Here is a 16,345-nt window from a genome sequence, read left to right on the forward strand (position 1 = left end):
AGTGGCTTTTACATGCTACATTGCGGGATTTAGGCATTGCTGTGCTAAATGCCCACCCCGGGAGCAGAATTCTGAAAGTCTAAAAGCACAGGCTGATATTGCCACTCATGTGATCTTGCACACTTTAAGTGCTAACATCTGTACGCAATAAGGTTATGCAATGACCAGGCTACCTTTCAGCTGAACCCCCATCAAATCGTCATGCTCTCAGATTCTCCTGCAGGACAACTGTCTCTATGTTTGTACTGATAGAGTTTCCACTCATACTGCTTCATGATGTATCCACAGCCAACTAGTCCAAAGAGGTGATCCTGGTTTCTCTTTATCCACCAGAATCTCCCAACATCACAACAGGCTGTAGCCATTTTGTGGCAAAATTCACAAGTGATTCCAGTAATGTATGATTTTTGTGCATCATGTAGTGTTCATTTTGCTCCAGAATGTATTTTCTTTAGATTTTTTAATGAGTGTCATCAATTCATTAGTGGTTAATAAAATACAATGTTGGCCATGCTGATATCATTAAGAAAAATGAATAGGAAGTCCCAGGTCTTCATTTCACCCACAGAGTCCTGACTTAACAACATCCATGGACCAAATTCTCTGTAAGAGCTCCACAAGCCGGTTAAGGCTTTACATCATGCCCAGATGAACACAAAGCCAAAAGGTACTTCCCCAGAGTGGATGGCAGCATTCTTTGTGTTTGTCAGCCAAGGCCCTGCCAGTGCCAGAAACACCATCTCAGGATAAGCAGAAACCCCCCAACTCCTAGCATCTGTCTTGGAAGGGAAAGAGAAGATGTGTTGTCCTCTCAGGGGCTACCTGAGGAAGTGCATTATACCTTGCCTGATTTGGAGTTCTAATGGAAACGGCAGTGGCCTATGGGTACCAGATTAGGAGCCACTGAGAACTATGGAAACACCTAGTTATCCTGCCAGAGGAACTTCAGTACCAGAAGCAAGACACCAGGCAGAGATGAAGATGCGCTCTTGACAACAACTATAAACTCACACACAGCCCAGAGAAGATGCCTCCCAGCAAAGGTTTGAGAGTCCCCAACAATCTCCGTGAAGGTGCTTCCCCATATGAATCCAGTCCAGAAAACTTGGGGAAGATGTTTTCCCCAATGATCACATCTAACCAGAGAACAAAAGGAATGCATAGAAACTGGGAAATATGACCCAAAGGAACAAATTGTTTCACGAGAAATAAGTTACTAAACCCTCTTTAAAGATACGGAGAAGGGCAGGCATTGTGGCACACTAGGTTAAACCTCTGCTTGTGGCACTGGCATCCCATAAGAGCACCGGTTCTAGTTCCAGTTGCCTCTCTTCTGATCCAGCTCTCGGCTGTGGCCTTGGATAGCAGTAGAAGATGGCCCAAGTGCTTGGGCCCCTACACCCACATGGAGGACCAGGAAATAAGCACCTGGCTTCTGGCTTCAGATCGGTGCAGCTCCAGCCGTTGCGGCCATTTGGGGAATGAACCAACAGAAGGAAGACCTGTCTCTCTCTTTCTCTCTCTCTCTCTCTCTCTCTCTCACTGTCTGTAACTCTACTTGTCTAATAAATAAAATCTTTTTAAAAATAAAGATTGGAGATATTTGATTTTTAAACAACAATTTCAAAATAATCTCAAAGACTGTCAGCTAGCTAAGAGATGACACAAAGAGATCAACTGTGCAACCAGAAAAAAAGGAATAAATGAAAATAAAGGTAACAAACTATAAAAAAAATAAATTTTGGAGATAAAGAATAAAATAACTCAGTTAGAATATTCTATAGAGATTCAACAGCAGGTTCAAGTACAACAAAGAATCAGTGAACTTTTGGACTTTTCAAATAATTTATTTACTAACAGTTATATCATCATTTTTTAACACTTTATGTCAGAATAGTTTTAAATATACAAAAAATTGTGAGGTAGTAATACATTGAGTCCCCATATACCCCTCATCCTATGTCCCCTATTACATCACATATTAATATCTTTGTTACAGTGAACCACACCCATCTTCCCCAATTATTATAAAGACTATTTATTTATTTATTTGAAAGAGTTAACAGAAAGAGGAAGAAAGAGAGCGAAAGAGAGAGAGAGAGATCTTCCATTCACTGGTTGGCGTCCCAAAAGGCTGCAATAGCTGGAGCTGGGACAGGCCAAAGCCAGGAGTCAGGAGCTTCTTTCAGATCTCCCGTATGGGCACAGGGGCCCAAGCACTTGGGCCCACCTCCACTGCTTTCCCAGGTGCATTAGTAGGGGGCAGGACTAGAAGTGGAGCAGCCAGGGCTGAAACTGGCACCCATGTGGGATGCCGGTGTTGCAGGCAGCAGCTTTACTCACTGTGCCACAGTTCTGGCCTTTTCCCTTATTTTTTCATCCAAAACACTTAAACTTATTCCATGACTCCCAACCTCCAGTAATCAATATTTTTACATCTTTTTCAAGACTACCACCTCTGTTTCACACTTGGAGACATACAACCTCTGCCATCTTCCTCCACAGTGACAGACTCAGTCTTCCTAGAGCTCCTTCTGATTGGTTTCTGTGTTCCTCTTCTCCATCTATGCACACCTGCTTTAGACACTCACCTGAGTTGAGCACTGTCTGTGATCACAACCAAATGCAACTAAGTCTTCTAACAGAAAGAACAGGAAGTTCATTTTCCCCCTCTAGGACAACATCATTCTAATTCAAGGAAATGAAGAGCAATCGAATATATCTTATTTTCTTCTCAGGCCATGACAAAAGCTCATTTGACTGAAAATATTTATAAGTACTCCAAAGTAAGGACTGCATTATCTAGACTCTAAATTGCACTTGCTTTTCATGGTTGGAAACTATTGTTGTGTATAGGGTTTCATCATTCTTAGGTTTTCTGGTTTCTCTCTGTTATCTCTTTTTCTCTGAAAGTCTGACATACAGGGAGACTCCCAAGATGCCTGTACTGTGTGTGGCAGACCAATGCAGAGGCTGGGAGCTGGAACTCAATCCAGGTCTCCCACATGGGTAGCAGGGGCCCGACTGCTTGTGCTGTCACCTCTTCCTCTCACAGTCTGCACTGGCAGGAAGCCGAGTCACAGCCCAGAGCCAGGAATCCAACCCAGGTACCCCAGGTGGGAGGAGGACATCTTAATCACTCCTGTTTGTCTCTTTAAAGTCATCAAGTACATCCATCCTCATCATCAGTGGATGGCAGACGTTCATAAGTATGCTTTAATTAAATGTGCATGACCATATGAAACCACTGACCACAAATGTTATATTAGTGTATTCTTACCTGTCCAATATTTAGAAATAATGGACTATTTAGAAATACCTGAATTTTTAAAATTTTATTCATGTTTTTATCTATCCCCTTTGCTCTCATGCTCTCATCTACCCTGTATGATCTGCTATGTGAGAGCTGTATCTTCCTTAAATATTGTTTCCATTTTTCCTCTCTTTTCTATAGAGACCTGGTAAGACTGCTTTATAGTTTTTATGATCATAAGTGCCCTTATTTAAGTTGAGATATTTGGTATCAGGGAAGGGCAAGGTCATTGGAGTCCCAAACTTCCTGTGCATAATATTTTCATGTTATACCTTCTTGATTCATTGGTTGCAATTCTCTAATTCTGGCTGCCTAAAGGCAATTCCAGTTTATTATATTACTAGCTCATATTGTGATTGAATCAAGAAAAGAATTGTAAAAGTAAGAATTCCAGAAAAGAATGTAAATGTACTTGAACAGTTTCCTCATCTGTAAATGTGGAACAATAATTGTTCACATTGTAAGTCTGTGGGAAAGAAGCTTCTGTAAGTATTTTACTACATTCTTATTCATTTTTCATTTTATTTGAGTCTGTACTGCCTCCAGAGTGCACATGAGCAGGAATTGGATCAGAAGTGGAGTGGTCGAGACCTGAACCAGGTACTGTGACACCAGTTGCAAGCTTCCCCACCTGAGGCTTCATTCACTGCAGCAAAATACAAGCTCCTTGTGCCAGTACTGATTTAGGGATCCTTAAATAGTTTTCTTTAAAATTTACCTGTGAAGTATTTTGGGGCTCATTGGAGTAGTATGCTATACCTACTGCTCCTGATATATACTAGTGTGAATTGATGTTCCGTTTTATTTTCTCTGTGAAGTACATTGGTCTTCTTCAAACACTTTGTCTGTCCATTCCTCACTTGAGAAGTCCACATTTAATCTGTCTACCTGAGTGTATGACCATGTTTCCAAAATGTCTGTGCTTCTTTCCATACCACACATAGGAATATTTCTCGAAGATGTGTGTGTGAAATTGTTTGAGTTGCAAAACTTGATGAAATTTCAATCTTACTAATAATCAGCTGCATCTGCTGTTCCAATACAATATCAATCATTATTAACTATTTCCCCTTTAGATAGACCATCAAATATCTCCCTGTGTAATGTGTGGTAGTAATCCTTCCATGAAAACTCACTAAGAAATTTCATCTTGTGAGAGGAATAATAATTCCACTTGGTTCAAGTGGAGAGTACGTGGCCCTGGGAAGTGATTGGAAAAATCAACGTTTAGTCCTATGTCAGTCACCTACAACACTCAACAATGTGTATAAATCTCTCCACCTCTTGGTAATTGTGTTGTCCGCTAGACATAGGAAGAATATACCCATATCTGTGACAGGTTAGCACCGAGGGGAAGTTAGAACTAAAACACATCACTGTTGTGCTTCTTCTAAATACAGATTCTGTCTTTACAGAAATACCAGCTTTGTTGATGGATGCCATCCTCAAAGGTCAGCTGAGGCTGCAATGATGGCAACTCGAACAGGAGTCTCACCTTGGGCAACAATGTCTCCCTCCTCCCTATTCTCTGCATTTTCCTTTTATTGTAGCTCAGACCATCTCCGCCTTAATTTTTCAATACTCAAACAATGGTTATGCTATAGATTCTATTAACTGAAATTGCATGTGTCCTTCACAGAGACAAAAAGCACATAGTATTCTGAGGTTCTGTTTCTATTTCACATTCCTGAAAGGTGTGAAGGTAATGACAAGAAAGCACCAAGTGTATTGAAGCCACACAGTTACACCCAATGATTATGAGCCAGGCAAGGCTTTCCTCTATATGTTGCAGAGATTTTTTTTATGCCTCCTCTGGGCCAAGCAACAAATGGGATCTAAGGATTCAAAAATGAAAGATTGCCATTCTTCCCAAAATGCACAACTTATATATACATATACATTTGTGAGGATATACTTACACTGTAAAATGTTTTGTCAGAATGAAAATTAAATTTTGAGTTCATTTTAATGCAAAAATAGTTTTGGATATAAAATTTTGATAATATGTGGAAATGTGTATTATGAAAAACTTGTGCATGGATTTAAAAAACAGGTTTGGGCCAAAATGAATTCAAATATTTCATTCCATTTCTCCATGAATGTTTTGAAGTTCTCAAACAAGGACAAGAGCAACAAATCCTGGTACAGAAATAGGAAGGCACAGTATCAAGCAGGTTATATTTTAGTGAATGATATGATTATCAACCTTAATATAGTAACAAGCATACCTAAAATTTTTCTCCCTTTTGATTCATCTATTACTTATAGATCACATAGGAAGCTTCTATTCTAAGTTCATTCATTACTCAATGAAGTATCAGCTCAGATGACAATGCCCCATGTCAAAGATCCTGAAAACATCCTCTACAACACAGGAATAATCAGCAGATTGGACAGTATTCAAAACTGCATGGTCTCTGGATCTGATGATTAAAGGTCTACACTGTCTCCCAATCAGCAGAATGTGTTAAGCAGAGTTCCAGAGGTTAAAACATTAGGTACCTCTGAGATCCATTGTTAATCTCTTTCAGTTTCTACAGTGGAAATAAAACCTCACACCTCATCTTAATGTCTCTTTCTGAGATTAAGTAGGATGATTATAAGAGAAGTAGAGGAAGTTGAAAGCCAAAGTGAAATCACTGGAGAGAAATCTTCCCTGAATGACCCTGTGCCTGCTCCGCCTGTGATCTTTGCCTTTGAATTCAGTCACATGTCATTGGCTGCTGCCTGCCATAGTCTACAAAGAAACCCAAAGAAAGAGTAAAATTAACAGGCATTTTCTTCTTTGAAGGGACAGAAAAGTGAAATGACTGCTTGAGTCATCAGCGGGGAATGTGGGTTACATTGCTTGTCTGAAATCAGCCCACCCGATCCAAAATTGGCTCCTTCTTCTACCTGACAACCCCTGATTCAAGTCAAACAAAAGTTCTGAGATCCTCTCCTCTTCTATAGAATAAAAGTGTGTGCATCGTAACTTGGGAGATTATGTAATGACATGAAACAAGTGACTCAGGATGTAGAGTTCAGACACTGGCAGTTATAAAGTTTTCAATAAAATTTCAAGATGCTTTGGTTACTGGCACCCTTCCCATAACCTTCATGATCTTGTTTGAGTGTTCAGGGATAGTTTATACAGACTCATGTGCTATCAACATGAAAGAGATCACAGTGGGAAGAATAACTCATTTCAAGAAAAACTCTGAATGAGAGCTTTCAACCCCTCTGAGAACCAAGAACATAAACCTCACAAATTTCTGAGCAGAAATTTTGCCTGGTTCCTTCCCATCTGTCTATCCCAGCAGTCATTTTCGTCCTGGTGATGAGAAAGCAATGTTCCTGACATTCCCAGATCCTATTCCTTCTCCCTCAGCACTTACTGAGCTACGCTGCCTCTCGGCTGAAGCATGCTAAGTGGTGACTGCTCCTCTGCTCCTCTTCTGCCTGGAGCGCCGTGGAGCCTCACATTCTTCACTAAGGACTGGGAAGGAGACAGACTCAGGCCATGTCCTCCAGATACAGATGCTCACAATGGTACGGATCATTGTATGGAGCTACTGGAATTCCACTGGCAAAGTCAAGGTCTAAAGGTGCTGGAAGATCTTGGGGAAAGGTGCTGGAAGAAACCTGGAAGACCCTGGGGGTTCAATGCACAGAGCTCCTCATTAGCCAGTGGGTCCATGTTACCCAGTCTGAGGACTTGCTCAAATTAATGGTGTTGATTAGGGAAAAGTAAGTGTACCAGGAGACTTGACACAAAGAAGCTCACCTGTTTTCCTTTGCTTTCAAGTTGCAAGATCTTTACATATATTTCAGAAATCTGTCTCTCGATTCCACAAAACAGTGTGTAATTTTTATATCTGTCAATCCTCTGGATTAATCATGTAGGGAAAATTAGATTTTCTATGCAAAGAATATGATTTCCTGTTTCTCAGCACTAGTCTCTCAAGTCTGCTTCCCATTTCACTTGCTAAGCACTCGCTTAGGTTGCTGTGTCATCACTTGGTACCTTGGCTTTTTACTAACTTGAATGAGTATTTTTTTGAAGTTATGTCTCTTCTGTCATTACATGGAAGTATTACAAAACTATTATTTTTTACATATTTAATATACATTGTACTTCAACTTAGGAGTAGCAAATAAAGAGGGTACTTCAAAAAGATATAGAAAAGTGGAAATAAAAGAGTACTTCATAATATACATTTTCCACGAAATTTAAAAGACCCACCTTGTATGCAAACTTGTCTTCAGTTGTCCTTGTAGTGGGGCACGTAGCTGTGGAAATGTGCTGACTCTGGAGAGTACCAGGGTGGAAGGAAAGCAGAATTTCTTCTGGTGGTTCTCAATTCCCCCATGAACCAAGATAATAAAATTCTTGCCTTTGGGCTGACACTTCTCACTTTGGGGCTGGTAAATCTACTTATCCCCACTACCATGTTAGTCCTGGATTTGAGGAAATAATTCATCCAACAGTCCCTCTTGTATCCACTGTGTCCCACAGAACCTGCTGGGCTGGACTTCTTAGCTGTGGGGCATTACAGGAGAGTGAGCGTCCATTACACTTTGATGCCTAGTGAGCAGTAAGAGTGGAGGTTGTCTTCCACAACCAGTCATAGGGTTCCCCATCTCAGTGACTCTAGAGGAGGAGATACAGGGACAATTTACTTTACTAATGCCAGCATGGTATTTTTTATAATTTTTTTTCATTTATTTTTTATTTGAATGACAGAAACATACAAAGAAAGACAGAGAGATATTACATCATTGATTCCCTCCTCATATGCCCACAGAGCCAATGCTGAATCAGGAGGAAGTCAGGAGCTGGAATCAACCAGGATCTCCCTTGTAGGTGGTAGGGACTAAATTACTGAGCCATCATCTGCCATCTCTCAGGGTGCACATTAACACGACTCAAATCCAGGCACTCAAATATGGAGCACATGCATCCCCAGTGGCATCTTTACTGCTGTGCAGAATGTCTGTCCCTGGAACCAGCATCTGGAAGTCTGAAGGCATAGGCTGATATTTCTTCTTATTGGTTGAGCACTTTAGGCATAAACAGTACTCTTGATGTTGGTCTGTAAGCAGCACAAGAATGTACATATATCCCTCCTTTTCCCAGAATATTATAAAATACATAAAACCATCACACTGTCCACCAAATTTCCCACTCAGAGAACTGTCAGATGCGCAGATCCATCTCTGTATTGTGTGTATATTTAGATTCCACCATAGTGCTCCATGGTGTATCCATAGTCATGTAATCCAAGGAGTGACTCATTGCCTTTCTACCACAGAATCTCTCCAATGATGTCACTATCAGCTGCAATCATTCTGTGTGGAAGGTCAACTTCTGCACATTCTGTGTAGAAGTTGGCTTCAGATTTTTGCTCATCATTTCATTCCTGACTACATTTTCGTTTGATGTCTAGCATGTGTTATCAGCTCAGTAAGTCTTTAATGAAATACACTTTGGGCCATAGTGATATCTGTGAGGAAGGTGGAAGAAGACGACCCAGATCTTCATTTCCCTCACAAACCTATGCTGTCACAACATCCATGGACCAAATTGCCTTTCTGACAACCCCACAAACCAATTAAGAGATTGCACCTCCCCAAGGGGCACAAAGCCAAGGAGAGCTACGTCAACAGATAAGAGCATGTGTTGCATTTACCCACCACATCCCTCTATACCAGGAACCATGGGGCAGAAGAAGAATTAAATTCCCAAGTCCCTGGTTTTCTCTTGGGAGATAAAGTGAAGGTGCCGTGTTCATCCACGGTTCTGTCTTCTCAGGAGCTTCCTGAGGAGCTGGTTCATGACTTTCCTGACTTATAAAACTAAAGTGATGGCAATGCAGTGTGGGGACCAGATCAGGGGCCCCTAAGAACAGTGGCAGTACATCTTGTTACAGAAACTGCAGGACCACAGAAGATCACCAAGGGGAGCAAGAGAGGATGAGTCCTTGAGAACAAAGTCAAACTCCTCCATCTACAAAATCACACACACACACACAAGCGCAGAGAAGATGCTCCCCAGAAAACCTTAGGCTGTCCACCACAATCTCTAGCCAGTGTATTGGTGAATGTCTTTCCCTGTATGACACCAATCCATAAAGACTGGGAGAAGCCTTTTTTTTCAATATTCAGATCTCAACAGAGAATACAGAGAATGCATAGAAACAAAGAAATATGGCCCAGTCAAAGGAACAAATTAAATGCCCATAAATAAGCTACTCAGTCTGCCTTAAAGAAATGGAGATATTGAAGGTCTGACAACACATTTGAGTATCTTAAAGATGGTCAGTAAGCTAAAAGAGGACACAGATAGATGACTGAAAGGATTCAGGAAAGCAACACCTGAGCAGAATGTGAATAACAATAAAGAGATATAAAAAGCAAACAGAGGGGCTGGCATTGTGGCATAACAAGTTAAGCCACCACCTGCAACACTGTAATCCATACAGGGGCCAGTTCAAGTCCTGGATGCTCCATTCCCCATTCAGCTCCCTGCTAATGTGCCTGGGAAAGCAACAGAAAGTGGCCCTAGTAGTTGGGTTCCTGCCACCCATATGGGACACCTGGATGAGGTTCCTAGATCCTGACTTAGGCCTGGCCCAACACTGGCCAATGTGGCCATTTGGGGAATGAACCAGCAGATGGAAGATTTCTCTCTCTCACTCTCACTCTCCTTCTCTCTCTCTCTCTCTCACTCTCGCTCTCCTATCTCTGTAATTCCTGCCTTTCAAATAAATAAATCTTTTTTAAAAAAGCAAATGGAGAATTAGTGATAAATAACACGGTGGGTATGTGGAGTGTTCAGTATAGTGCTCAGGAGCACTCTATAAGAGAGGAAACATCAGTCAGCATAAGGACTGAGCCCCTGGAATTACAAAATCAAAGGAACCAAAGGGGAAGAATGAAGAGAAGTAAGAGCACAAGAGGGACTCATAGGAGACTGTCAGCAGAGCAATATATTCATAATGCAAGTTCCACAATAAAAAGAAAAGGAAATAAGCATCCAGTACCCAGCCCTGTGTCTATATTTTGGATTAGAGCAATTTACAAGTGAGGTTTCTATTTTTGAGATCCATACATTTCAGCAATATTTCTTAGTGGCAAAAAAAAGCAACCTTCTTAGCATTGTTTCATCATTCATTTTCTTTCCTGTATATGGTTAGCTTTAGAGACACTCAGCTAAAGAGTGTTAGAAGAACAGGAATATGTGTGATAAGTTCATGATTGCAGTAAAATGTTTAAGACAAAATATAAACAGCGTCACTCCACCTTTCATCCTAATCAGAGGAAAATAACTTTCAGCCCTGTTTTATTCAAATACTATGCAAAAAAATCCCAAATATAAAATATTGATCATTTCTATTGATTGCTGGGGGTGCAGTATCTGGATTTTATTCAATTCAGGGGCCAGTGCTGAGGCATAGCGTGTAAAGCCAACGCCTGCAGTGCCAGCATCCATATGGGCGCTGGTTCGAGTCCTCGCTGCTCCACTCCTAATCCAGCTCTCTGCTGTGTCTTGGGAAATAGTCAAAGATGGCCCAGGTGCTTGGCCCCTGCACCCATGCAGGAGACCCAGGAGAAGCTCCTGGCTCCTGGCTGCAGATCTGCAGGTCCAGCCATTGCAGCCAACTGGGGAGTTAACCTGCAGATAGAAGACCTAACACTCTCTCTCTCTCCCTCTCTCTCTCTCTCTCTCCTTCTGCCTCTCTATAATTCTGCTTTCCAAATAAATAAATCTTTAAAAATATATTAAATGCAATGTTCATAATGAGAAAGTTTTTTATGCTCCATTCATCTTCATAAATTTTCACCTTTTTTCTGATTTTGTGCATTTATGAAACAAGATGCGTACTCAAAAAAGTGGGCTACCTTTTAAAAGTCTTGTCCAATGTTGATCCTAACCATGACCTGGTGTACTTTACATTTTAATAAGTGGCCGGCGCCGCGGCTCCAGCACCCCAGGTTCTAGTCCCAGTCGGGGCACCGGATTCTGTCCCGGTTGCCCCTCTTCCAGGCCAGCTCTCTGCTGTGGCCAGGAAGTGCAGTGGAGGATGGCCCAAGTCCTTGGGCCCTGCACCCCATGGGAGACCAGGAGAAGTACCTGGCTCCTGCCTTTGGATCAGTGCAGTGCGCCGGCCACAGCGCGCCAGCCGCCGCGGCCATTGGAGGGTGAACCAACGGCAAAAAGGAAGACCTTTCTCTCTCTGTCTCTCTCTCTCACTGTCCACTCTGCCTGTCAAAAAATAAAAAAAAAATTTTTTTAATATGTATACTTGGGCCAAATACACAAAATCATACATTATCACTGATCTCATAGCTGGCATTAGTGCATGGTGCTATCTGAATCATTAAAGAATAACTAGCATTTAGGAGGTATTTTCTATTTTCCATTTTTCTGAAAAATTTTATTTATTTGAAAGGCAGAGTTACAGAGAGGCAGAGACACAGACAGGGATCATCCATCCTGTGGTTCACTCCCTGAAAGGCCACAACTGCTAAAGCTGGGCCAGGCCAAAGCCAGGAGCCTGGAATTCCATCCAGGTCTCCACACTGAGACCGATGGCAGGAGCCCAGGCACTTGGGTCATCACCCACTGCCTTCTCAGGTACATTTGCACAGAGCTGGACCAGAAGTGGGCAGCAAGGACAGGAACCTGCAGTCACATGAGATGCTAGCATTGAGGTGGTGATTTAACCTGCTGTGCTACAATACTGGCCCCAGCATCTGTGTGTTGAATGATGTTTGTGGATGCTAGACAGAAAGATTGGCAACTGAATCTGGGTCCAGACAAGGACTCCTAAGTGACTGGGAGGCCCTCAGAGCCATCACTGGCTTGGCCAAGGCTAAGAGCTCCAGCTTATAACCTGGTGACCTTGCAGAGAGGCCTAATCAAGAAGAAGAGAGAAGTCTCTGTCTGTAGCCAGAGTTCTCCATTGCTGCCTGGTATCACTGTGGAAATTCCCCTTCACTGAGGCCAGAATCTGTAACCCTGAAGTTTCCTAATTCTCAGGAAGGTCCTTCAGAAACCTAAGCATTTTCTCCTTAGCCTAAAGCTCTCCTGTGGTCAGATCTCCTGATGGCCTCTATCCTAAAGCAGATGAGAATTTCTTGTTGAATAAACAGAACCATGAGGTGTCATCTAAATGGAATATGTCATCTTATGAGCCTATGCTCATGGATATATTGGAAGGTGAGAAAGTGGAGGGAGGTGAAATGGGTTATGGTAAGACTTCAAAGGTCTTTTATTATGTTCATTTTAATTTTAGTTAATTTTAACAGATTCAATATGATTTGTGGATGTAAGTCTAAGAACATAATGAAATTCCCCTCCTCTCTCCCTCCCTTTCTCCTTCCTTCCCACCGTCCTTCCTTTGATCTTTCTTGTTTTTTAGTTTTTGAGATGACATTTTAAATTTATATTACAGTACACTGGCTTACTACTTCACTGAATATGAAACTTAAGTAAAAAGCAAAAAGAATCTAGTAGGAATATAGATAATAGCTTTAAACAACAATTGAATAGAAAAATGACCACTTCACCCATATTTGGGTTTTTTTGTTCAATTAGTCATTCATAATTTGTTTCAGTAAAATAGAACCAAAGACAAAGTAACATTTAAATATTTCATTTAGACTTTAAGCCATTTCCTCCCAACAGTTAAGTACATGGATAATTTTATGCAGATTGCAATGCAAATAATCATACAATACATTTTGTGTACTATAATAGTTATCACAGATCATGGAACACATATGTATTGGTCTTGTGGGGACAGGCTTATTTCACTAAGTATGATGATTTCCAGTTGCGTCCATTTTGTTGTAAAAGACAGAATTTCCTTATTTTTTACAGCTGAGTGATATCTGGGAGTGTATACAACATCCACATTAGCAGGGAGCTGGATCAGAGTCAGGATTCAAACTTGCACCCATGTGGGACGCCAGCACCACAGGCCACAGCTTTACCCACTACACTACTGCACCGGCCCCAAGTATAATGTTTAATTCATATAGACAACACGCTTACATAAGGTAGCTAGGTTTCCATTGACTTATGCTTTCTTTGTATTTGGAACCTATAAGCTCCTGTGTTCTACTCCTTCATAAAATAGTGTTGTGAATGATAGTCACCTCACTGTAATATAGAGCACTAGAATTTCTTACTTCTGTCTCACTATATTTTGGTACCTAGTATCCAATCACCCAAATTTTTTCACTGCTGTATCCCAGGTACCTAGAAGATCTGGCACACTATAGATTCCAGTAAATATTGTCGAGTGAATGAATTTGGTAAGCAGCAGCTCTGGTTAATGGTAACGTGAATTCACTTATAAGCAGTAGTTTCTGAATCTCACTTAAATGGTTGTATTGACCTGCAGGAGTGTAAACTCCAAGCCGAGGTGTAGTAATGTAAAAATGTAAAGGGAAGGGTAGAAGGGAGTAGACTGAGGGTAACAGCAATCACCATACGCTTCACACCAAGTACACACAGGGTAGTTTTGACTGAAGACAGAGAAACAGAGTGGGTAAGCATCAAAACTCTGTACAGTTCAGAGGCAGAATATTTTTGTTCCACTGGTGTGACTTCCGGCAGCTCCCAAATCCAGGAACGACGTTCCCATCACTGAACATGGAGTGTGAACCCGAGAAGACTTTGTAAAGCTCTCTTAATGTCCCTGTTCCTCAGGCTGTAGATGAAGGGGTTCAGCATGGGAGTGACCACAGTGTACATCACCGAGGCCACCATGCCCTTCCAGGAAGAGGACGAGGCGTTAGAACTGAGATACACCCCAAGGCCTGTCCCATAGAACAGAGAAACCACAGTTAGATGAGACCCACAGGTGGAGAATGCTTTGTATCTTCCACCAGTCGATGGAATTTTCAGAATGGAGGAGACAATTCGCGTATAGGAGAAAAGGATCCCTGAGAGGGGAACAAAGCCGAGAAGAGCAGTCACCACGTAGAGCAGCGTGTAATTGATGAATGTGTCAGAGCAGGCAAGCACAAGGACCTGAGCAAGCTCACAGTAAAAGTGTGCAACTACCCACCTGGTGCAGAAGGACAGCCTCAGCATCAACAGGGTCTGGATCAGGGCATATGACAGACTGATGCACCAGGACACAAGAACCAGCAGGCCACAGAGATGGGGATTCATGATGACTGGGTAGTGCAAGGGGTGGCAGATGGCCACAAAGCGATCGTAGGCCATCCAGGTGAGGAGAAGTGTGTCCATGCCCCCAAAAACCATGAAGAAGTACATTTGAGTGATGCAGCCTGCGAAGGTGATGGAATAGCTCTGAGTCTTGATGTTCTGCAGCATCTTTGGGATGGTTGTAGAGATGAAACAGATGTCAGCCAAGGACAGGTTGGAGAGGAAGAAGTACATGGGCGTGTGGAGGCGGGCATGGGAGCCGATGGCCAGGATGATGAGCAGGTTTCCAAGCACCGTGACCACAAGCATGAGCAGGAACAAACCAAATAGCAGAGGTTGGTGCTTTGAGTCTTGAGAAAAGCCCAGGAGTAGAAATCCTAAAATACTTGTTTGATTTCCTGGTTCCATGTTGTTGACACATCAGCTAAACAATTCAAGAAGAGAAGGCATGTGAAATAGACAATGAGCAGCCTCTCAATTCTCTCTGAATTTTCAATTCTTGACGTGAAGAATTGAGAAAAACAATCTTTTTTATTTAATAAATATAAATTTTCAAAGTACAGTTAATGGACCACAATGGCTCCCCCCCCATAATTTCCCTCCCACTCACACCCCTCCCATCTCCTGCTCCCTCTCTCATTCCACTCACATCAAGATTCATTTTCAACCATCTTTATACACAGAAGATCAATTCAGTATACACTAAGTAAAGATTTCATCAGTTTGCACCCACACAGAAACACAGAGTGTAAAATACTGTTCAGTACTAGTTATAGCATTACTTCACATAGGACAACACACTAAGGACAGATCCCACATGAGAAGTAAGTACACAGTGACTCCTGTTGTTGACTTAACAATTTGACACTCCTGTTTATAGCGTCAGTAATCTCCCTAGGCTCTAGTCATGAGTTGCCAAGGCTATGGAAGCCTTTTGAGTTTGCCGACTTCGATTTTATTCCAACAGGGTCATAGTCAAAGTGGAAGTTCTCTCCTCCCTTCAGAGAAAGGTACCTCCTTCTTTGATGGCCCCGTTCTTTCCACTGGGATTCACTCCCAGAGATCTTTCATTTAGGTCTTCTCTTTTTTTCCAGGGTGTCTTGGCTTTCCATGCCTAAAATACTCTCATGGGCTCTTCAGCCATATCCAAATGCCTTAAGGGCTGATTCTGAGGCCAGAATGCTATTTAGGACATCTCGCATTCTATGAGTCTACTGTGTATCCTGCTTCCCATGATGGATCATTCTCTCCCTTTTTGATTCTATCAGCTAGTATTAGCAGACACTAGTCTTGTTTGTGTGATCCCTTTGACTCTTAGACCTATCAGTGTGATCAATTGTGAACTGAAATTGATCACTTGGACTAGTGAGATGGCGTTGGTACATGCCACCTTGATGGGATTGTATTGGGATCCCCTGGCATGATTCTAACTCCACCATTTGGGAGAAAAACAATCTTACTATTATTAAATTAGGAATTCTATAGTCTGTCACTTGTTATAGGCAACATTTTGTAATGCTGACCGATCTCTGTCCATTAGCCTCTGGGAGACAAATCTATTCCCTTTGGTTTGTGTGTGTGTGTGTGTTGTTTTATTTGAAAGGCAGAGTTACGGAGAGGCAGAGGCAGAGAGAGAGGTCCTCCATCCATTGGTCCACTCCCCAGATGGCCACAGCTGCGGGAGTTGTGCCGATCTGAAGCCAGGAGACAGGAGCTTCTTCCAGGTTTCCCACATGTGTGCAGGGGCTCAAGCACTTTGGCTACCTTCCACTGCTTTCCCAGACCATATCAGAGAGCTAGATGGGAAGTGGAGCAGTCGGGATTTGAACCAGTGCCCATATGGAATGCTGGCACTGCAGGTGGTG

At 42.1% G+C, this 16,345-nt stretch overlaps 1 protein-coding gene and 1 long non-coding RNA gene across 3 annotated transcripts in view; one reads left to right on the forward strand and one right to left on the reverse strand.

Moving 5' to 3' along the window:
• The window catches only part of LOC149121561 (uncharacterized), a 73,331-nt gene extending 68,105 nt beyond the window's left edge, over positions 1-5,226 (forward strand). For both annotated transcript variants that reach the window (XR_016223352.1, XR_016223350.1), the window contains exons 3-5: positions 2,914-3,107; positions 3,844-3,913; positions 4,729-5,226. This is a non-coding gene — a long non-coding RNA (uncharacterized LOC149121561). The remainder of the gene's footprint in view (positions 1-2,913; positions 3,108-3,843; positions 3,914-4,728) is intronic.
• Positions 5,227-13,949: 8,723 nt separating this feature from the next.
• LOC100342849 (olfactory receptor 7C2) lies at positions 13,950-14,897 on the reverse strand. The gene has a single exon (XM_089316020.1). It carries the CDS (start codon positions 14,886-14,888, stop codon positions 13,950-13,952), a length of 939 nt encoding a protein of 312 aa, XP_089172146.1. The 5' UTR covers positions 14,889-14,897.
• Positions 14,898-16,345: the final 1,448 nt, after the last annotated feature.

The sequence above is a fragment of the Oryctolagus cuniculus genome, chromosome 16 (genome assembly GCF_051225735.1).
Source record: "Oryctolagus cuniculus isolate XC-2025 breed Fujian yellow rabbit chromosome 16, ASM5122573v1, whole genome shotgun sequence".
Taxonomy (NCBI): domain Eukaryota; kingdom Metazoa; phylum Chordata; class Mammalia; order Lagomorpha; family Leporidae; genus Oryctolagus; species Oryctolagus cuniculus.

What these genes read in the sequence shown, in the direction of transcription:
- LOC100342849 (XM_089316020.1), bottom strand. Translation starts at nt 14,888, where the DNA reads ATGGAACCAGGAAATCAAACAAGTATTTTAGGATTTCTACTCCTGGGC.